The sequence below is a fragment of the Rhinatrema bivittatum genome, chromosome 6 (genome assembly GCF_901001135.1).
Source record: "Rhinatrema bivittatum chromosome 6, aRhiBiv1.1, whole genome shotgun sequence".
Lineage (NCBI taxonomy): Eukaryota > Metazoa > Chordata > Amphibia > Gymnophiona > Rhinatrematidae > Rhinatrema > Rhinatrema bivittatum.
In genome coordinates this window covers 123519625-123543713 of record NC_042620.1, presented here as the reverse complement: position 1 = coordinate 123543713, position 24089 = coordinate 123519625, and the positions used below count along the sequence as shown (strand labels likewise).

The 24089-nt window shown below is 39.2% G+C and overlaps 1 protein-coding gene across 1 annotated transcript in view; it reads left to right on the top strand.

Moving 5' to 3' along the window:
* TTN (titin) overlaps window positions 1-24089 on the top strand; it is a 509207-nt gene that overhangs the window by 350494 nt on the left and 134624 nt on the right. The window contains 22 exon segments of the mRNA XM_029605898.1: window positions 4679-4945; window positions 7161-7258; window positions 7387-7555; window positions 7645-7911; window positions 8307-8576; window positions 8669-8947; window positions 9919-10327; window positions 10424-10548; window positions 10645-10911; window positions 15784-16053; window positions 16629-16928; window positions 17045-17347; window positions 17729-17916; window positions 18018-18132; window positions 18599-18883; window positions 19223-19374; window positions 19712-19859; window positions 20540-20717; window positions 20818-20939; window positions 21810-22097; window positions 22184-22480; window positions 23845-24031. Coding sequence (XP_029461758.1) covers window positions 4679-4945; window positions 7161-7258; window positions 7387-7555; window positions 7645-7911; window positions 8307-8576; window positions 8669-8947; window positions 9919-10327; window positions 10424-10548; window positions 10645-10911; window positions 15784-16053; window positions 16629-16928; window positions 17045-17347; window positions 17729-17916; window positions 18018-18132; window positions 18599-18883; window positions 19223-19374; window positions 19712-19859; window positions 20540-20717; window positions 20818-20939; window positions 21810-22097; window positions 22184-22480; window positions 23845-24031 — 4984 coding nt within the window.

Here is a 24089-nt window from a genome sequence, read left to right as displayed (position 1 = left end):
GTAAAGCTGAGCAATATCAAAACCTTCTTTTTGACATGTGTTAAACAGAGAATACATAATAGTTTCCTAGCAGCTAAAGGTTTTATTGACACTAACTATGAGTGAGGGGAGAGGACTGCATAATGCAAGCATGGCAAATCCACAAGTTAATTTGAATATGCCTCCCCTGAAGAATGAAGAGTGAAAATAAACTATGTTGTATTTTGTAGCATATGCTAATTTAAACATTTTATTTAAATAGAAATTAAATTAACTCCTAATGTGGTTTTATTACATTGTTTTGGTTTGCTTGCAGCTGACATGGATTCTTTGTGATGTCACAGGCCACATGGGAACAGATGGTTCTGTGACATCATTCACATCTGATTTGCTAGGAATGTTCTTGTTCATCACTGCACTCCTGTACCAAGCTGGGGGATAAGAGGAAAAGGGGAATTAGAGTCATGCTGTTGATGCTACTCCATCAGTTCTCTGCTTCAACTGCAGGGGGACAAGAGAAAATGGGAAATTAGATTCAGACAGCAAAAAACAACGATATTGTATTTTGCAGTCAGGGAAAACAAGCATAGGGGTAACTTGCTGATGCGGCTGTTACTTCTCTTAACCAATGAGCCTGAAACTCTTGATGCAACTCCAAGATTGCTATCTGCTTCAACGGCAGGAGGTAACGGGGAATTGGACTCAAACAGCAACCAACAGGGGCCCTGACTTTGACAGTCTAGGGCAGTGGTTCTCAACCTGTTTTCTGTTGGTGTAACCCCTTCATTGGGACACACCTGATAGATAGTTCTCACATGTGTGACACACTGAACATGTGACCATCACAGGGCTAAATGTAAATGTACACTTTGTGTCCACAGGAACCCCACCCCCACCCTTCAGCAATGGGTATAAAGCAGAACTAGAACATTCCCCATACAACTCATCATACAGAAAATATATTCTGGTGTAACAGCAACACAAACTCCCTCTACTACCAGGTGCAATAGCCCTACTTATAAAAAGACAGCAGTTCACCACCAATGCATGTCCTATTGAGAAAACACAACAAATAAGGGGAGGTATTTTACTAGCCTACATGCTAGTTAAATACCTCATCTCGGTCACACACACAAAATCGACCTTCACCAAGTACAGAAAGACCACAAATTATAAATATGGAGACAGAAACTGGAATGGAAATTTATAAAAGCCACTCTGTGTGCAGTGCAAACCTGGAGAAATGGAAACAGAAATAGCACCTGACATAGTACCAGGATCTGCAATAATGCACACACACTAACCCGCACAAAGTTACAACTGCATTATGGCATGAATTCAAAAGGAACAACCCTACCTATAAAAAGGCAACACTACAAATATTAAACCAGGCCCTAAGCACCAGTACACCTCCAATTAGGAAAACAGAAAAACCCAAGCTGCTTATATATCCCCACATTGTTTTCTAATTGTAAAACTATATGAATAAATATTTCAAAAGAGATGATGTACAGAACAACTTCTAACAATTAAAAACAATTAAAAACTCCTAAAAAATATTAAAAATTCTCAGCAATGTAAACCTAATGTTTGCATGTAATACTAATTAAACTCCACAAATACTGACTGTCTATGGATATATTTTTCTTCCAATTTTCAAAAATAACTTTAATTGCTAATGATAAAATATCAAACAATTTCTTAAACTGATTTGAATAATTATCATCAAGAAAAGCTGATTAAAAAATAATGTGCTGAAATAAGAGCTCACATTGAAGCGGTAAAAAACGTTTAATTTAGTGCCATACTAACTTCCAAAAGTCATATATAACTAGACAAGAATATACCATATATTCTAAACATCCAGTTTCACTATTATAATGCCAACTTATAATGCAATTATCTTTACAAATTTTATCAAGCTTAAGTGAAGTTCAATATACTCTTGTGAGCTAACAGATACAAATATTGTTCCAGAAAGATGATCTGAATGCAGAGCAGACATTGCCTTTGGGCAAGCAGTTCTTAAAAACCTATTCAAGTAACAGCATCAACGCTCCCTAAACCCTCGTAACTGGGTTACAAACAAAATAATTTTTCTAAATGTGGTTATTGCAACCCTCATCTAGGGAGTTCCTATTTGAGTGTCTGTTTATTCCTGCTATCCAAGGAGAACATCTGTTACAGGTAAGCAATTTTGCTGTTTTTCCTGGGAGTTGATTTCAATGGAACCTCTGGAGATTACATTCATTTTGAAAAATAAGATTCTAGTATCACTTGTGTGATGCTGTTCTGTGATTTATAGAGCATAGCTGCTCAGTTACTGGATAACAACTTTTTAAATAAACTTGCAATTACTGCATATGGATTTAGGATCACTCTTTCATGAGCTGGTATCTTAATCCTTTGTAATGCATTCCCATTGTCTATAGTGTCTGCTCCTGAAAAAAATATGCCATGCTTCCTATAGAAATGGTTGTTCATATAAAGGTTTTATATGATGGCTTCTGAGCCTGCATTTATAGCTTAAATCAGTGGTTTTCAACCTTTTTTCGGCTGGGACACACCTGACAGATGGTTTTCACATGCATGACACACTGAACATGTGACCATCACAGGGCAAAATGTAAATATACATTCTGCATCCTCAGGAACCCTCTCGACCCCCAAAATGGGTGCAGAGCAGAACTAGGGCATTACCCATACAATTCACCATACAAAAAAAGATATTCTGGTTCTCAGTAAAAGCAAAACAAACTCTTTACTGGCAAGCACAATACCCCTCCTTATGAAAAGACAGTAATTTACCACTAATGCATGTCCTATTGACAAAACACAACAAATAAGATAGATACAAAAGCCTACATGCTAGTAAAATACCTCACCTCGGTCACCCACCCAGAACTGACCTTCACCAATACAGAAAGACAACAAATTAATATGGAGACAAACTGGAATGGAAAACCAAAACAGCCACTCTGCATGCAGTGCAAACCTGGAGAAATGGAAAGAGAAATATAGCACCTAACATAGTCCCAGGATCTGCATAATGCACACAAACTAACCCGCACAAAGTTACACCTGTATTATGGAACACACTCAAACGGTAACAACCCTAGCTATGAAAAGGCAGCACTACAAATATTTAACCAGGCCCTAAACACTAATACACCTCCTGTTAGGAAAACAGAGTAAGCCAAGCTGCTATAGATCCCCACTCAGAAATAATTGTAAAACTATACTAATAAATGTTACAAAACAGCTGATGAACAGAATAATATCCAACAATTTAAAACTCATAAAAATTATTTAAAATTGTCCAAATATCAATAAAATACTTCAAAACAATTAAAATGGCAGTCAATCAAGAAAAATAAACTTAAAAAGCCACCTTTACTTACACTGTCTTCTGCAACTCTCCTACTCCTTTCCCTTGCAGGCCAATAGAACTCACCAGAAGCAGCAGTGGCTGCTGAAGCTCTGACCTCACAGTCCTCTTCCTTAAGGCCTACAACCAGTCACTCACATATAGTCTCTGTCTCACACAGACCAGTAACCTCCCTAACTAGTCTCTCTCTTCCTCAAACACACACCAGTCACCTCCCTGATCAGTCTGTCCCTCTCCCACACACACACCAGTCACCTCCCTGACCAGTCTCTGTCTCTCCCACACACACCAGTCACCACTCTGACCAGTTTCTGTCTCTTACACACTCACGCACACACACCAGTCACCTTGCTGACCAGTCTCTGTCTCTCTCTCACTCACACCAGTCATCTCCCTGACCAGTCTCTGTCTCTCACACACACACATACACACCAGTCATCTTCCTGACCAGTCTGTCTCTCTCTCACAGAAACACCACCTCTGACCAGTCTCTCTTTCATTCACACGCATGCTCTCTCACTTATATACAAGCTCTCAACCACAAACAAATGCTCTTGCTCCAATTCTACCACACACACACAAAGCTGCCACTCACACACCCATTCTACCATATACACACTCACAAAGCTGCCACTCACACACCCAGGCACCCATTCTACCACTCACACACAAAGCTGCCACTCAAGCACCCATTTTACCACACACACACTCACAAAGCTGCCACTCACGCACCCAGGTACCCATTCTACCACTCACACACAAAGCTGCCACTCACGCACCCAGGCACCCATTCTACCACACACACACATACACAAAGCTACTACTCATGCATCCATTCTACCACAGGCACACAAAGCTGCCATTCATACACACACAAGCTCACATGGAGCCTCTTCTCATTGTTTGGCCCAATAAGCCTAGCCTCTGCTTATCAGCTGCCGCTGGCCTGGCCTACAGTGGCACGCAGGGCTTCTCCACTCTTCGACCCCGTTGGCTTGGCCTCCGTCTGCAGCGCACAGCGTTTCTCCACTCTTTAGCCCGCTGGCCTGGCCTCCAGCGGCGGTGCACAGGGTATGTCCAACTCTTCAGCTGCCGCCGGCCTGGCCTCTGGCAGCGGTGCACAGCGTCTCTCCACTCTTTGGCCCCGCCCCTGAGAAGAAGAGAAGCACAAGTTGGGCAGTGAGTCTCCTGGAGCTGAGACACACCTGCCGGTGCTTGGTGACACACTGGTGTGTCGCAACACACCGGTTGAGAATTGCTGGCTTAAATAATGTTATTATTTTTATTATAAACACATATTTTCTCTTTTAGAACCTCCAGTTGAATTTACTAAACCACTGGAAGATCAGACAGTAGAAGAAGAAGCTACTGCTGTACTGGAGTGTGAGGTATCCAGAGAAAATGCAGAGGTCAGATGGTTCAAAAATGGACATGAAGTTCATAAAACAAAGAAATATGACATCATTGCTGATGGTAGAGTCAGAAAACTTATTATTCATGGCTGCACATTGGATGACACTAAAATGTATACTTGTGATGCCAAGGATTTCAAGACTTCTGGTTTCCTAACTGTAGAACGTAAGTATCCCTCTAACAAAGGTGAGATATTCTCCCTATTGATAGTTATAACATACCTCTACACTGTTGGCATCACACATATTAAATAACCCAATGCTTTTAGTATTACTTCTTGATCTGCTAACTTACTCTTATACTTAGCATTCTTATGTTTTATTTATACTAATATTTTGCCTTTATAAAAATTCTCAGTATGTCCATAATTTAGAATGAGCATACAAATATTTCCTTTAAAATGAAAAAGGTCTGGTTGTTTTATTTTTCTTCCTTCTATGCCCTAACTCTTAGGGATCTTTGTACTAAACTGCTTGATAATCATCTGTTACTGCTGGTTAATATACTGATTTTAACACACATTAGCAGCTCTACTAACACCCAGTTTTCTAAAAAGAGAAAAGCCTTTTTAGTACATTCAGCCCGATGCAATATAGTGTGCTCAGCCGAGCGCACAGCTTTACATGCGCTTGGACGCACATCCAAAACCCTTCATGCAATAAGGGGATTAGCACGTCCAAAACGCGCATCCAAACCAGCACGTAGTCAATAGCGCTCATCACATGTAAATTCATGTTGATGAGGCTATTAGCTATTACCCTCAATACTGCTTTACCAAGCAATACTAAATAGGAGGAAATGCAGAAAGCAAAATTATGTTCCACTCAAGAGCTTAACAAAAAAAAAAAAATCTTGCTTTCTGTGGTTCCTCATTGGGGGAACCACTAAGAGCCGCATCCCCAAGGTCTGGTCCAATCGGAACCCCTGCCGGCACTGAGTGAAGGACTGAATACATTTATATTAAGTATCGGGGACTTGATATTAATTTATTTGCTCCACTTTCTGCTGATTGGTCCATTCACTGTCACATGTCAGTGAAAGACCAATCCCCTTTCAGAAGGCTGTCCTGATGAGTGTCAGTGAAAAGGACAAATCAGGAACAGCCCTGCCGGTGATGGGGAGGGAGCTTTGGCCAGGCTGCTCTAGAGGCACAGCCACTTCTCCTGGGCACACAAATCAGAGAGCTAGGAACACACAAATTACTCATTAAGCATCCCTTTTCTCAAGGCAGATCATTTGCCTATTGTCCAGGACAAGAGGATGTGCACACATTCAAAAAACATGCACCCAGTTTGGTTGCACATTTTTACGCGCTGATATTGCATCGTCCTGATTGACCATTAAAAGTAGAGTTTTATTTTAACTAAGGGGTTATTTTTGCCATTAATGCTAAAAAGTAACTGCACTTTGGGAAGGTGTAGTTAAGTTTTTCCATTAATGATGGCTTTAATGCAGACTCATTAATTAATGCAAAATGGACTAACCTGTAGTAATTTTAAATTAACTGATTAATAAGTTTTTGTATCTAATCAACTCATCTAAATTTTTTGTTAAGCCACAGTATATCTCCATTAATGCTAATGCAGATTAGCGTGCAGCTTTGCAGATGTATACAAAGTCTCATATACCCTAGCACAGGCAATGCACATTAAAGCTTGTGCTAGCTCTAATTTAAAACATAGACCAGTTTTACCTCTATTATCTATCTCTTTCACTGTTTTACTGTTCCTGTTTTCTCCATTTGAGAGCAGAATGGAATGTCTTCTAAAACATGAGAATTAAAAGTAACTAATGGCATACAACACCCCTGTAATTTGAAAGAAGAGTAGTAGTTTGACAAAATAAATACTTTCAGAGTATGAGCAAAGAAAGAAAATAAATTAAGTGGTACAGAATTGTTTCCCGTTCACTTTAAATAAAATATAGAGGTTCATATTCAAATTGTTTGTCCTGCTAACTTTTGGAATTAGTTGGACAAAAGCCAAGGTTTGAATATTTCCTCCTGCTCCCAGGCTAAAATCTTTTCTGGATAACTTGTTACATGGACAGTTTACCTGGATAAGAAGAGGTAGTGCCATTTCATCATATTTGATAACACTAATAGTGCTAGCTGAATAAGGTTCGCTGGGTGAGTCTGGTCAGAAAAATAACTGTCCTAAAGTTATCTGGATAATTTTATTTGGATAACTTTAAGTGAGTATAGCTAGCGAAACACTTTTATGAGTTGGCTCTGCTGAGTATCCAGATAACTCTACCCGATAACTTTTCTGCTTACAGGCTAGCTAAATACTGATCTCATAGTATTCAGATGTTGAAAAGGTTTGGTCAGCACTAGACAATGTCCTTTCAGCTATGATATACGTATATTCTTTTGTTTCAGCTCTACGTGTTGAGTTTACCAAGCCGCTTACTGATCTTGAAGTTAAAGAAAAAGAGACTGCTCGGTTTGAATGCGAAATTTCTCGTGAAAATGCCAAGGTTAGTAAACTTTCCATTCTATATCTGTAATTATTTTGAATTCTTCAACAAGATTTGTGTGTTGAGGTAGCAATTTACTTTTTTTAGGAAATGTCTAACGTTACAATGTTGTTGTGTTTAAAATTCAGGTCAAGTGGTTTAAGGATGGTGTTGAAATCAGAAAGGGTAAAAAATATGATATAATTTCCAGAGGTGTCCAGCGTATCCTAGTAGTCAACAAAAGTGTATTTGATGATGAAGCAGAATACGTATGTGAGTCAGGCATAGCTAGAACCTCTGGCTTGCTTACAGTAATCGGTAAGAAAAAAATCATCTCTTCCATCTATGCTATATTAATACAAAATGGTGACTGTTTTAGTCATGTACTTCTGTTCTTGGCTTTGCAGAGGAGGAAGCTGTTTTTACCAAGAATCTTAGCAATATTGAAGCAACTGAAACGGATACTGTGAAGTTCATTTGTGAAGTATCTAAACCCAATGCAGATGTAACTTGGTATAAAGGAGATAAGGAATTGCCAGATGCCGGAAGATATGAACAGATTTCAGATGGGCGAAAGAGGATTCTGGTTATTCAGAACATTCACCCTGATGATATTGGTGAATACAACTGTAGACTTCCAAGCTCTCGCACAAGTGCCAAACTGGGTGTGAATGGTAAGGAAATTATTTTTGTGTATAAATCTCCAAAGTAAGCAGTAAAATCTTTTACAGGGCTGTGTCTATGGATCAGGCCATAGTGTTGCACACTGCAGTGCATTAAGGTCAGTCAGGCCTGGGCATGCCATGGAAGTGGTGCACTCAGGCCTGGGACGGAAGGGGAGACTGCTGTCACTATTGTCAACAAGCAGAGCTGAGAGTGTGTCTTGAAGGAGGTGCTCCTCCAGATCTCAGGCCAATGGGGATCCCTATCTGGGGAAGGAAGGAACCAGCAGAGACTCCTGAGGAATTAAAAAACAGAGGGGGAAAAAGACAAAAAATTCATAACTGTTCTTAGAATGCTGAAATGAAATACAGTAGAAAATTTGTTTTCTTACTTTTTTTTTTTCCAGAACTTGCTGCGGAATTTATTTCTAGACCTCAGAACCTTGAAGTTCTAGAAGGTGATAAAGCAGAGTTTGTCTGTTCAGTATCTAAAGACACGTATGAAGTCAAATGGCTAAAGGGTGATACCATACTTGAACCTGGTGATAAATATGATATAATTTCTGATGGCAAGAAGAGAGTCTTGGTTATTAAGGATTCTGTACCAAAAGATGATGAGGGAAATTATTCTGCTGTAGTTGCAACTTCCAAGGCACCGGCCCACTTAACTGTGATTGGTAATTATCTATTATGCAGATTTGTATATTAAATTCTTAATTTTGCCTTCTGTGAATGTAGAGGTTAAATATATGTTTGACCTTTTCAACAGAAAAACTCCGGATTATAACTCCCATTAAAGACCAACAAGTTAAAGAGGGACAAGAACTTGTCTTCAACTGTGAAGTCAATACAGAAGGTGCAAAAGCTAAATGGTTCAAAAATGAAGAAGCAATCTTTGACAGTCCAAAATATGTCATGGTCCACAAAGATTTGGTTTACACTCTCAGAATTAGAGATGCTCAAATGGATGACCAAGCCAATTACACTATATCACTGACAAACCATAGGGGTGAACATGTGAAGTGTTCTGCTACATTAACAGTCCTAGGTAAGTGACTTGCTTTTGTATTGGTTGCAGACATTAAGAGGTGAATTTTAAAAGCCCAGTGCCTGCCAGAATCGGGAGATATGCGCAAAAGTTGGGCTCGTGCGCACTCACTGAATTTTAAAAGCTGCCTAGATGCATACAGATCTCCCACTGCGCGCATCTCAAAAAGTTTTCAAACAGGGGGTGGGGCGTGGTCATGGTGTGAGCAGGACATAGGCGTTTCAGGGCGTTGCCAAGAGATGTCCACGTAAATATTTATGTGCCTGAGCACGAACTCAGGATCCCTGCAGCATAAGTTTACTTCTGGTAGGGACGAGGTGTAGGTTAAAAACTAAAAAGAAAGAGCCATTTCTGGGGTAACTGGGGTGGGGGCGTGCAGACTGTCAAACCAGGTGGAATTGGAGGACTGAGCTGTTAACTGGGTGAACTGGTGGACGAACTGGTGAAACTAGTAATGGTGTGGATATGCTCCCCTTTAAAAATTCCCCAACTTATGCGTTAGAAGTGGGATCTATTTATTTATTTATTTGTTTGTTTTTTTGTTTGTTTGTTTGTTTGTTTGTTTTTATATACTGAAGTATTAGTGTTGGCCTTCACTCCGGTTTACATTTGAACAACATTATACATGAGAACTCAAGAACATTATACATACATAATATGTAATACAGTATTATACATAAGAACTCAAGAACATAATACATAACAGTTATGTGAGGAATGTGGTAACAGAGAATATTAGAATCCGGGGGATTTATGTGCATAGGTGCATACTCACTTAAAACTGGGCACACATATGCACGCAATGAGGCTATTTATAACAGGCACGCATATAAGATTGCAAGTTATAAAATGGTCATGTATCTGGGCATGCGCACCACCAGAGAGCACCCATTTATCAGTTTGAAAGTTACCATCGTATTGTTTTCCTAATGACGTGCAAGAACTCACCAGTATTCTTTCTATCTTAACAGAGGAAGATCTTAAGATTATTGAGCCTCTAGAAGACATTGAAACAATGGAAAAGAAATCTGTAGCTTTCACCTGTAAAGTGAATCGCCCCAATGTTACCTTAAAATGGATGAAGAATGGTCAGGAAGTTCCACTAGACAGACGTGTTTTGTATAAAGTGGATAAATACAAACACACTCTTATCATTAAAGACTGTGGCTTTATAGATGAAGGTGAATACACTGTCATTGCTGGACAGGACAAATCTGTTGCTGAGCTCATTATTACAGAAGCTCCTACAGACTTCACTGAGCACCTCCAGGACCAGACTGTCATGGAATTTGAGGATGCTATTTTCACCTGCCAGCTTTCCAAAGAGAGAGCCAATGTAAAATGGTACAGAAATGGAAGGGAAATCCGAGAGGGCAAAAAGTATGTGGACTTTCACTTTTAAACATTACGAATATTTATTCCATGTAAAATATCTTATCTTTTTATGTGTCTAATTTAAATGTTTTTCCCATAAAGGTATCAGTTTGAAAAAGATGGAAATTTGCACAGATTAATAATAAAAGAATGCAGACCAGAAGATGAATGTGAATATTCTTGTGGCGTGGACGACAGGAGATCCAGAGCAAGACTTTTTGTTGAGGGTAAATGTAGTAAATTTGAATATTGACCATATTTCTATATTTCTACAATGAAGTATTCAATGAATACTGACTGGGCATTTCTTTTTCTATATGCAGAAATCCCTATTGAGATTATCAGACCACCACTAGATGCTTTTGAAGCTCCAGGCTCTGATGTGATCTTTGAGGCCGAATTAAATAAAGATCGAGTGGAAGTCAAATGGCTAAGAAATAACATGATAATAATTCAGGGTGATAAACATCAGATGATGAGTGAAGGAAAAGTGCATAGGCTACAAGTGTGTGAGATCAGACCTCGCGATCAAGGTGAATACAGATTTATCGCCAAGGATAAAGAAGCCAGAGCAAAACTTGAACTAGCAGGTAAGTTTAGCAATAGCTGTTTGTTTAAAAAAAAAAAAAAAAAGCTTGCATGCCTGATATATAAAATAAATAACTCGTGGTTAGAGTTGCCATGCTGTGCTTTAGCAAATGGTGTCTTTGGTTCTCAATGTTACATATATCTTATTCCCCCTAAGCAGTGGCATCGTACAGGTAATCCTCAGGGTTGGACTACATTCTAAGACCAGTGCAGGAAACTTGCGCCTACTGGCCTTCTATTTTCTGAGCCCTCACCTCCTGCCACCCCTTTTCACTGCTCTTCTGGTCCTCCCTTCCCACTCCCCACCTGCTTTTCACCTTTCCGCCTCTCCACACAGCCTCCAGTCCTGCCATCAGTCCTCTCCTGTGTCTTTCCCTGTCTTCCCTTATCTTAGTTTACCTCTTTTCTATCCTGCTGCCTCCATTGCCCGTCGTCCCATCTCATTATCCCTTTTCTGTTCTTTCTGCCCATTTCCATCTCCTCACAACCCTTTCTCGTCCTTCTACCATCACCGCTCATGCACGCCTTCCTCTTCACGTTCAGGCAGCCCAAGTAATGAAGGGGCGGAATAAGTGAGAGCACGACCCAACCCCTGAAAAATATTAGTCAAAATTAGCCTTTTCTAAATAAATCCGGAGACAGAACTAACATGAATAGAGAATCACTATACTTCAGTTCTTATGAATACAATTAAAGTGTATATAAGGGCAGGTTTTTTCCAAGACATTTCTGCAGAGCAAATAATGGCTTTTTATAAAACTGCACAGCAGAAATGCAGAGTAAACAGCACACACATTTAAGTCAATGCAGGAAGAAGAATGCGTGGCTCACAGAATTAAAGGGCTCTGTTCAAGACGGGAAACCACCAGTATTATTTAATTATAGGCAACAAAGGAGATTTTCAGATAACAACAGAAATGTTATCTGTGACCTTAGAGAATCCAGGCCCAAGTTTGTTAAAGCAATGCTTTGTATACTTGTTGAACATTTTTTTGAGGACCTTAGTTGTCTAGTTCCGTTTCGGGGTATCCAGGCTGGGATTTTGTTCGCCCTGTAAGTTAATTTTCCTTGATCTAAGCTTGGGTACAGATTAATACTGAGGGGCTGCAGGTGGCACTCTCAGTTATAGGCACAGACTCAAAGTTTGCTCTCTGCCGCCATCTGCTGGTAGGGATGCATAACCCACTGGTCTGGACTGATCTGTGGTATTACAGGAACGAAAATTAGCAGGTAAGAACCAGTTTTCCTATCTAGTACACAGCAAGCACATAATTATAAAACATAACAAAAAGTTAAAAACCCATCTATAAAATAAACATCAAGTGTGATACCTGATTTCCTCTCTCCCTTCCCCCCTCCCTCTACTTCCCACCAGCTTGATCCATGCCCAAATTTAATGATAATCCGGGATGAACCCCCAGCTGAGTATAATGAGAATTACTGACTATGCACTTCTTCATAGCTCAACGTCTCCACATTATATTTAGGAACTGTATCAGGGTGGGGGAAGGGGGATACAACACGAATGCAGGGGCCCCAGTTCCAGCTGGGCAAGGTTGAGCCATTTACTTCCTATCAGCTCCACAACTCTTGCTGCCACTGGACTGTGCACTAACACTATGCTCTCTCACTGCCAAAGGATAACATAAGGTAACAACATTTTAAAAGTTCCCATTTACCAAGCAGAAAGTTTCATGCTATATTCTAGGAATAATGTCCAAGAATTTTACAAAAGAGTTAAAAAGTAGAAAAGCTGCAAAAACAGCAAATCACTGGTCATATTTACTTTTTTTTCATACCTTTTATGAGGCTTATATATGCAGTAAATAAAAGTACATTTTACAATTCATTTAGACTCATTTTCCGCCTAGTGTGTTTATAGTTGCAACTACATTTCTATACAAAATTTGCAGCATTCAAAATATTAGTCAAAGGCCTAAATAGAAATGTACAAAGTACTAATGGTTAAGGGGTTCTTTTTTTAAAATTCATTCATTCATAGGGAGGGTATTTTAATTATGCAAGGTAAAGCAGTGCTTTATCACATAAATATTGTTTTGTAAAATTGCCCACTGTATATGTGGGGAAAAATCAATATATACCCCTTGTACGCACATATTTTTCCCCACATATCAGAAGATATTCCGGGGGTCCGAACTTGAGTGGGGATTGGATTTATGTGCATGCTTATTCATTTAAATTTTAAATTACACCAGTGAGCCTACCTACACATATATTAGTAGGTGTAATTTTCACAGGATAATTTTAAAACAAAAATGCATGCACATTTTCACTTTGAAAATTAGTGTAACATCTATGAGTGAAAGTACCTACAGACTACTCTTCATCCTAAGAATATATCTTACTGGTATATAAATTTAACTGTGAATTACATTGCTTTTTATTCAAAATAAGGATCCCCACATTTCTTGCAGAAACAGAGTTAAATAAACTCAACCATTCTGTGGGTAGCTAACGTCTCATTTATGGTGCATGGAATGTATGGCAAATTGTAAGGGGTCAGAATATAATGAACAATACTTGTGATGGTGAGGATGGTTATGATAACTACTTGTATTACTGTAACCCTCCCTTTAAGGGAACATAAAATGTGATAGAGTCTGGTGCCTATTTGAAAGCACGGCACCAGTCCCTGTGTAGGATTCACTAAATAATGGGTCATGCATGTGGCATAGTGAACCTGGCCCAGAGGCAAGAGTGATGTTTTTCTGAGCTGGATAGGGGACCCAATCACTTACCGTAGTTTACCCTTCGGTGATCTCCTGTGACTGTTCCTCCAGTGGTGTTCCTGAGAAACACCTGTAGACATCATAAAGACTCACTGCAGGATATATTCAAACAACTTTTTTTTTTCTGGGGATGCCAGCAATCAGAGTTATAAGTGAGCTTAAGATGCATTGATTAAATCTGGAAGTCATAGACTCCTACAGCCAGGCTGCAACAGCACTAAGTTCAAGACAGAACAACTCATTGCTCAACACTTTAACAGTGCAAACGTTTACAATCACAAAAGCAATGGGCTACCTTTCCCTTCCCATTATTAGTCCTTGAATTCCTCTACCTGAACCCCTCTTCCACTTTAACAGCCATGGGGTTGCAGAATGCCTTTCTTTTTCAAGACTATCAGTTTCTCTTACAACCTTGAGGCTACTCTGAACTCTCTTTGATGACTCGCCATGGGTTCACCGGATTCTCCACAAAGAACTCTTTGGATCTCTCCATTTCCTGGTCCTCCATAGGACCAAAAGCTCCTTCTCTTTCCCACAACCTTGCTCATATCTTCTGGTTATTTCTCCATGAAGAGAAAGCCTTAGGCCTTTTTCCTTGAAGGGGAGGGGGGGAGCCTCTAACGAGCCATCTCCTTAGGGAGAGGCACCCCAAGCATCCCACACTTATGTGGATCCCTGCAGTCTTTCCAATTCCTCCCACCAAACTCAGGATTATATAAGTTTCATACCACTCCTCTAAGAGGATCTCTCTTTTAACCTTTTCAGGAGACACACAAATTGGATTTCAGCTAACACTTCTTCCTATAGATATTCAATTGCAAATGCATAGTGTAATATTACCATATATGATACCATCTAGTGGCTGTTCCATAGAATTGTCCCATCAGTAATTTGCCACAACACATAACTATCAAACTAGCTATAAGTTAAGTGAACGCCCCCACACAGAATCCTTTCCAGGGGAATCTGTAGTGATGCAAAAGGCTCTGTTTGGAGGCCCATTACATTACTATGCAGTTATAATTTAATAAAATAAGGGACAAGGATAAATTTCCTCTAGGTTTTATAAAGTGTCACAGAGAGCAAATGGATTGTTACTCATAATTCAAGAATTCTCTAAATTCATATTGTTTTACTGTAGCCACATTTCAAATTAAAATAGTAGCAAATCCTATAAAAATGTGATTCTTATGTTCATATTTTGAATTCCATTGTAGCTCTATGTTTATAAACCTCCATACTATATTTTATGAGATTTGGCTTTCTAATTATGTCTCATTAAAGAAAATTACTTATCACTCACTTAACAACAGAGAGTCCTAGCAACCTGTGGCATCATGTGGTTTTACCCGGGATTGCTGTGTTGCCCTATGATTGGCATTATTGAATCCAATGGTGGTCACAAAGGGTTGCCAAATATTGCTAGAACTTTAGAAAGACTGGCACAATGCATAGAAATGTTACATTTTCTGGTTTTCTAAGTGAATTTTCTAAAGCATATATGCATAAAAAAGCATTTTACATGCAGATAGAGACCTTTTGAAAATTACTCCAGGGGTTGTACATGGAAAAGTATACATGGGAGCAATTTCACACGTAATTTTACATGTACTTGAAAGGTGTTACCGGGTGTGAATTTAGGGCAGTGAACCCAATTACATGTGTACTTTCTAAAGCAGAAAGAGTGTATATAAATGTGTGCGTGAACATTTACACCTGCTCCCATGTAGGCATAAGTATACATGGATATGCTGTGCAAAGGATAGGGCCTGATTTTCAAAAGGATTTACACGTGTAAAACTGGCAGTGAGTTATTCATAGGATTTACTTGTGTAAGTGCACTTTATGCGCATAAATGGCTTTTGAAAATTGCTGCAATAGTATATTACGTTTACGTGTATAACTCTTTTGAAGATTCACCTGTTAGTGTGTAACTGCTGATTTTCGAGGCAGACTTAGGCATGTAAAAATTATGACTAAAGTCCCCATGTGCTTTGTATACATAGACTTCAACATTAAGCACTATGTTATACAATTGGGCTCCCTATGTATTTAATATGCAAGATTTCAATAAAGCAGTTTGAAAGAAATGCAATTACTCATATGAAAATGTGTTTTTACTAGCGGCCCCAAAAATCAAGACTGGAGATCAGAACCTTGTGGTAGATGTCGGAAAGCCTTTGACAATGTCTGTACCATATGACGCATATCCAAGAGCAGAAGCTGAGTGGCTTAAAGGAGATGAGATCCTACCTGAATTGCGTGTCTGCACAACACCAACTGAAAGTAGCTTCAGGATATTTGACGCAATAAAATCTGATAAAGGAAGATACAAGATTATTCTCAAAAACAAACATGGCAAGGCAGAAGCGTTCATTAATCTGGATGTGATTGGTAAGCTAATGGTTTCCCAAACTTTGCAGACCAGCAGCAGCATTTACTAAGCCGTGGTATTTTTCCCTAAGGAAAAAATGCAGCAGGGTTCACCAAGCCTGCTTGGAGAATCATCCTGCCGTTTAGTGAATTTGGAAGTATGGGTAAAATACCATGGCAGTGAAAGGACTCCTGAGCAACACACGAAGCCAGCCTCCCCCAACAAAAGCATAAAAACCCTGGAGCTCTGCATAGAACCCCTTTCCCTCCACCACCCGCCGGTCGCCCTTGGAGGTTGCCTGAATTAAACAATTTTTATATGCATAGTGATGCCCCGCCCCACCCCACCCTCAGACCCCAATTTACACAAAAACAGATCTCTGGTGGTCTAGGGCACCCAGCATCCACCTTAGCCCACCCCCTTGGGCCCTCTCTTGGGGGTCTGTGATGACCATTTTCCAAACTGACGCCACCTGGCCTTTGCCCCCTCATGCTGTTTTTCGCATGGTTAAGGCTTAACTTAGTTTAGTGAATGAGGCCACAAGGCAGAAACAAGAGTTATGTGCTCTAAGAAATACTTTTCATATGTATTTCAGATGTTCCAGGTCCAGTTAGAAACTTAGAAGTAACTGAAACATATGATGGTGAAGTGAGCCTTGCCTGGCAAGAACCAGAAACCGATGGTGGCAGTAAAATCCTGGGCTATGTGGTTGAAAGACGCGACATTAAACGCAAGACTTGGATATTGGCTACTGATCGTGCAGAGAGCTGCGAATATACTGTCACTGGACTTCAGAAAGGAGCAGAATATCTATTCCGTGTCAGCGCCAGAAACAGAGTGGGCACTGGAGAACCAGTAGAAACTGACAGACCTGTTGAAGCAAAAAGCAGATTTGGTAAACCATCTTTGAGAACATTTTCATTATTGTTATGCTATTGCATTTTTCTTTCTTTGCCTTTTTCCCCTCAATAAAAAAAAAATGTATGATTTGTGTTCTTTCTTAAAATTCAGATGTCCCGGGTCCTCCTCTGAATGTAGATGTCACAGATGTGAATAGGTTTGGTGCCACCCTTACTTGGGCGCCACCAGAGTATGATGGTGGCTCTGAAATCACCGCTTACATTATTGAATTGCGCGATCGAACATCCATCAAGTGGGACACAGCCCTGATAACCAAACCAGATGAACTAACTGCTACCGTGACTGATGTTGTAGAGAACAAGGAATACATTTTCCGAGTTAGAGCAGAAAACCAGGTTGGAGTTGGTAAACCAAGTGCTGCTACTCGTTCTGTGAAAATTATGGATCCAATTGGTTAGTACTTATCAAAATTCATGAATTGCAATCGTTTTGTCATAGTCAAAATCAGTTAACAACTCTTAGTGATATGAACGTTTGAACTAAAAAATGTTTAAGAAAATTGATATGCATGTACTAAAAATTGTATGTCTAAAAAAATAGCCAAATATAACAAGAGTTTAGCTATATATTATTGTGAGACATAATAGAATATTCCTATAATTGTTCAAGACTGCTAAAAGGACAGACCTTTGAATTATTTCCTTTTAGTAGAACTAGAGTTCAGAAAAATATGTACATTCTATGCATGATAAGAATTTGCACATCTGGTAACTAACTCTTCTGAGAATAAATTGTGTTTTTTATCTACTAAAATATAATCTGTTTTCTCTTCAGAAAAACCAAGCCCTCCCATTAACCTTAATTATTCTGACCAGACTAAGTCAACTGTTCAACTTACATGGGAACCACCACTTAAAGATGGAGGAAGTCCTATATTAGGTTATATTATTGAACGTTGTGAAGAGGGAACAGACAAATGGATCCGTTGCAACCCACGTCTTGTCCCTAATCTTACCTACAAGGTTGGATAATTCATTCTTAAAAGAAATCATCCATATGTATTTGCACTGTGAACCATATTTTTATTTTAGACATGATTCTGCATGCTTTGTTTTTTCTATAGGTGACAGGCTTGAAACCAGGAGCTAGTTATTATTACAGAGTCTGTGCAGAAAATGCAGCAGGCATTTCCGATCCTGCTGACGTCCTTGGGCCATTATGTGCAGATGACCCTCCAGGTAAAGAGTGTGTTACTTGTGTTTTCATTTGCCTGTTGAGCCATGTAACATAATGGTTCTAATGTAAGAAGGAAATTTTCAAAGACCTTTTTCAGAATTGCCTGCCTAATACGCAGGTAAATGTGTGCATATATGTCCTGTTTGCATGTTGTTGCTGGAGCGGTTGGGAGTGGGGTTTGAGAAGAAGTTTGCATTTTTGCACGTACGTTTCTATTGTCCCAAAGTATGTGCGTAAAATGTCCCCAAAAGTTTCCATGCACATTATAAATGGTGGGTGGGTAAATCTGGTGGGATACATTTCAAAGCAGACTTATGTGCGTTAAGTCTGCTTTGAAAATTGGTTAATTTATGTACACTTTTCCTACCTAATTTAGGAGGGCTGTTATAAGATTACCCCTCAATTCTTACAACTTTTACTATTAGAATAAGGGATTTTGGCTACAGCTATTTTAATTTTCTTTTGCAGCTGCGCCCACAATGGATTTAGATGCATTCAAAGATGGACTAGAAGTTATTGTACCAGAGCCTCTCAAAATTTATGTTCCAATCACTGGTCACCCTGTGCCAACTGCAAAGTGGTCTGTGAATGGCAAACCTCTAGAAAGCAAAGACCGTGTGAAAATAGAGACGACTTCAGCATTTGCCAAGTTGGTTATTTCTCCAAGCGAACGTCCAGATAAAGGCATATATACAATAGAACTAGAAAATTCAGCTGGTTTCATTTCAGGAGAAATTGATGTCAATGTAATTGGTAAGTTTCCATATATTTTTTGTAATATGTGTGTACTAATGCAAACTAATATAACAATGAGGTATATCAAGCACATGTTGTTGCCCACATCAGATGCACTTTGAAGCACAAATGAATCAATTTTCTTTAATAAATACTTTTCTAGTGTTAGAAATCTTTCAAAATGTAGAGTTCTTTGGTGGAGTTAACTGATTTTAAGAAGATCTGATGCCTGTGTAATCATGGTGCTATAAATTATTATATGACTTGAACCAATTATGAGCAAATTAGTTTTCTTCATTTCAAAATCCATTTTTAATTCCAAGCACTGATTTAGATAATTTTATATAACACCTGCAGCTCGCCCAAGTGCACCAAGAGAGTTGAAAGTTGGAGACATGACCAGAAGTACAGTACATTTGTCCTGGGAAGCCCCAGAAAATGATGGAGGAAGTCCACTAACTGGATATTTAATTGAAAAACGTGAAGTGAACCGCAAAACATGGGCAAAGGTTTGTTTGTTAATACCTGTTTTTAATCATTATTGTTCCCCGTTCAGGGATTTGTTAATGAATTTAAGTGTGTAATAAATGTGAATAATAAAAGACATTTCTGTTGCAGTTATTTCTCCTCACATTATTGTATATAGCTTGCTAATTATTTTGAAAAAAAAAAGTTTAAAGTCTTATTGATCCTGGATAAAATTGGAGTATATGTAGGTTATGATATCGTTTAAAGGACTGAAAAATAAGATGCTGTAGTACATAAGCTTTTAGTTCTTCACAGGCTTTTTCTTCCAATGTAGAAAACAAAGTTTGCAATAAATTTATATTACTCTTTAATTCACAGGTTATAGACAGTGCTCTTGACCAAGAGTTCACTGTTTCTGACCTCATCCAAGGAAAAGAATATTTATTCAGGGTTTCAGCTTGCAACAAATGTGGTCCAGGAGAACCTGCGTATATTGATGAGCCTGTTAATATGTCAGCCCCAGCCAGTAAGTTCTTTTCATGGTATTTCTGTAATTCTGGCAAGTGATGGTTTTTTTGTTAGCAATATACTATATAGAGAGAACTACTGTCTACCTAAAGGATACCTGATTGTTAACTACTGCAAAGGAGAGGATAGCAACAATACCTCAACTCTAACAGCTATATGGTCCATATTCAATAGCATTTAGCTGAATAACTTGCGAGATATACAGCTTAATGTCGACTTTTAAATATTTCTGGCACTTATCCGGCCAAAGTTTAGTCAGATATCTCATTATCTGGCTACAGTTTAGCCAGAAAACATGGGGCATTCAAGGGGTGTTTCTTGAAAGTGCTAGGTTAGCCCAATAAGTTATCCAGCTAACTCTGATAACATACCCGGCTAACTATGGTTGTCCTAATATTAGCCCAATAAACTTCTTTAAGAGATCCAGCTATATTCAATGGTACAGCTACACCACTGAATATCCTCCAAAATTAGCAGGATAAATTTATCTGGCTAACGATGTAATCCAGCCAATGACTGAATATTACCCCCTTAGTTTCTAAGCTTTTTGCTGATAAAGTAATTGGTGACTAGAAGAATTTCTCACACTGTAATAACAAGACTAAATAGATAGTTGTGAAAAATTATTTTGCTTTCTTTCATGTATTTTTCAAAAGTATGCATGCTTAATTTTTACAGCTGTGCCTGATCCACCTGAAAATGTTCGGTGGAGAGATGTAACAGCTAAAGGAATCTTCTTAACCTGGGAACCTCCCAAATATGATGGTGGCTCACGTATCAAGGGATATATTGTAGAAAAATGCCAGCGTGGCACTGAGAAGTGGGAAGCCTGTGGGGATGTTGTTGCTGAAACAAAGTAAGTACAGCAAATACTGAAAATAAAAGAATTTCTGATTTGTTAAAATGTCTACATTTTTTCCGTTCTGTACATTAAAAATATATTTTCCAATTTACAGATTCCAAGTGTCTGGTCTCACTGAAGGTCAATGGTACGCCTATCGTGTAAAGGCTCTGAACAGAATAGGAGCTAGCAAACCAAGCAAGCCAACAGATGATATCCTTGCTACTGATCCAAAAGGTACATGTTTTGCAAATATTTGTGAATTTCTAGTCTGTTTAATAATATTAATAGGACTGTTTAGCAAAACAAAGTGTTAGCTATTTTAATTCTCTTCAAAAATAAAAAGAAATTAGCAATTAGTTTTTATGTAATGCCTTTCTATTGAGAAGCACACAAAAAAATTCTGATTATCTTTAAAGCACGACATTCTCTTTACCAGTTGACTCTGGAAGCTGTGACGCCTCTCGGGCTCCCTTCGGCATCCTGTCCCTTTTCATTCCTGAAATAATTGCACGTTACACATTAATCTTGGCGTTAATTGGCTGCAGCTTGTCCCTGGGGGCGAGGCCGGCCGCGGCACGGCTCGCGCCTTAAGTACCCGGACCGACGTCATCAGGGCCAGCCGCGACTGTCCCCAATGACGCCGGCCCCTGGGAACGCCCCCCCCCCCCCACCCCCCGGCATGGTGATGCTGTCGATGTCATCGGGACGCGCCGGCGCACCCTGATGACATTGGCCCTCGGAGCGCAGGAGCGCCCCGAGGCCATCGACCAGCGCCGTTGGCTGGGGGATCCCGACCTTCTTCGGCCCATGGCCCCAGATAAGCTATGGGCCCTTTGCATGCGCCGCGGGCCCACCTAGTCTGTGAAACTGGATTGGATATTGTTTCCCGTTTAGAAATCAAATGTTGAATTAGTAGGGATTATTGCTTTGAAAAATTATAGAAAATCATGGCTGTTTTAACTCAGTTGTTGAAGAAGTGAAATAAATTGGAATTACCATACATATTCCATGTAGCACAGCAATGTTAAAGATTTGCTTTTAAAGTAAGATTAAGGTTTATTAGTAAACTAAGAAAATAAAAACAATATTTTGTCTTTAAAACAGAGGCCCCAGAAATTTTTCTGGATGTTAAATTGCTTGCTGGCATCACTGTAAAGGCTGGAACTAAGATTGAATTGCCTGCTACAGTAAAAGGAAAACCTGAACCCAAGGTTTCTTGGAATAAGGCTGAATTCCTCTTGAGACCCGATAACAGGATCACAATTGACACCAAACCTGGCCAATCTACAGTTACTATCGCAGACAGCAAGAGAAGCGACAGTGGCACTTACATCATTGAAGCAGTGAACACTTGTGGCCGTGCTACTTCTGTTGTTGAAGTTAATGTTCTAGGTATTTTAAATTCATTTTTTCAAAGACACTAGAATTCAGTCATGTGTTCTGCCATACCAAATTAAAATCCCTATTTTTTCCTACAGATAAGCCTGGGCCACCAGCTGCATTTGACATTTCAGAAATTACAAATGAATCTTGTGTCCTAACATGGAATCCCCCTAGAGACGATGGTGGTTCTAAGGTCACAAACTACATTCTAGAAAAAAGAGCTACTGATAGTGAAGTCTGGCATAAACTGTCATCAACAATTAAAGAAACAACATTCAAGGCTAATAATTTAACACCACTTAAAGAATATATCTTCAGAGTCAGTGCTGAAAACATGTATGGTGTTGGAGAACCAGCTCAGCATAGTCCAATTATTGCAAAATATTCATTTGGTAAGTTTATTTCTTTTTATTTATTTAAATAATTTGTATTCTGTTCATCCACAAATCTCAGTGGATTGCATCATAAGATACATAGTAAATATACAGTAGGGCAGAAAGAATATATAACAGTAACATAGAACATGATATGGACAAAATAATAGAGCAAAACATCATATACCAGCATCAGACAATACCATAAAAATAACTTAAAAATTATCTGCCAGATATCTGCCAGATAAAAGCTACCTATTAAAACACTCCCTGTTGTCTAGTCAGGTTGAATATGGAAAACAAGAGAGAACAAGTTAAGTCAGTTGATCTGAAATTCCCTAATGCCATGATTTTGAGATATCTCTCCTTAATCATACAAGGGGCAACTTTCAAGCTGTCTGTGTACTTTGTACCCACAGGCTTTGCGAACAGTTCTCAAAATATACTTTCGCTTTGAAAACTGCTGAGGTACAAAGTATGTGTAGTCAGGTTTTGTAAGATTAGAAATAAAAACATCAAAATATTTCCTTATTTATTTATTTTTATTTTATTTATTAACTTTTATTTACCGACATTCGTGCAGCACATCATGCCGGTTTACAAAGAACTCAGGTGGGTGATACAATAAAACAATAAAACAAAAACAATGTACAAAGAATAAAACAAAAGTAAAACCATAACGATGTAACCTTGGAACAAAATACTATTCCTTACAATAAGGACACATTAACCGATCATGATCAAAAAATAAATTAAGCCGTAGGGGAATGTTGTTTCTTCTAGGGTATCCATGGGTGGTGCGGGGGGAAGCGGGGGAAACATAGGAAGGGGTGGGGGAAATTCGGACAGAGGGGGCTGGGGAGAGATTAGATTTGGTTTGTGTCGGGATAGGCCTGTCGGAAAAGCCATGTTTTGACTCCTTTCTTGAAAGTTTGCAGGGATGTCTCTTGGCGTAGGAGGGTGGGGAGGGAGTTCCAGAGGGTGGGGGCAGCGACTGAGAAGGCTCTCTCTCTGGTGTGAGTAGAATGTGCTGCCTTTAGGGATGGGGTGTGTAGGGTTGTTCTTGTGGGTCGGTCGGATGAACGGTAACGAGGCATTTCGTCGAGCCAGGTATGATTATGTTTGTGTAGAGAATTGTGAAGGATGGTGAGGGTTTTGTATTGTGAGCGGAAGGAAATGGGTAACCAATGTAGGTCTTTTAGTACGGGGGTGATGTGTTCCCTTTTTTGTGTGCCTGTTATGATTCTTATGGCTACCATAATATTTTGATTATTCAACAGTGAATAAAAATATCTTTACAGTATATTGTGCAGTGCGGTTTTGTTATTTATGTTATATTTGTACTGAAATTATATACATTTATGTATTTACTACAAATATAGATCCACCAGGCCCTCCAACCCGCCTTCAGCCTAGTGACATCACTAAAGATTCTTTGACATTAACATGGTGTGAACCAGATGAAGATGGTGGAAGTCCTATTACTGGTTACTGGGTTGAGAGATTTGAGCCTGAAAATGACAAATGGATAAGATGCAACAAGATTCCAATAAAAGACACAAGTTTCAGGTAACACAGAGTATAACAGCAGAAGGACTACAAGGCACATCTAGTTTTCCGATTCCTT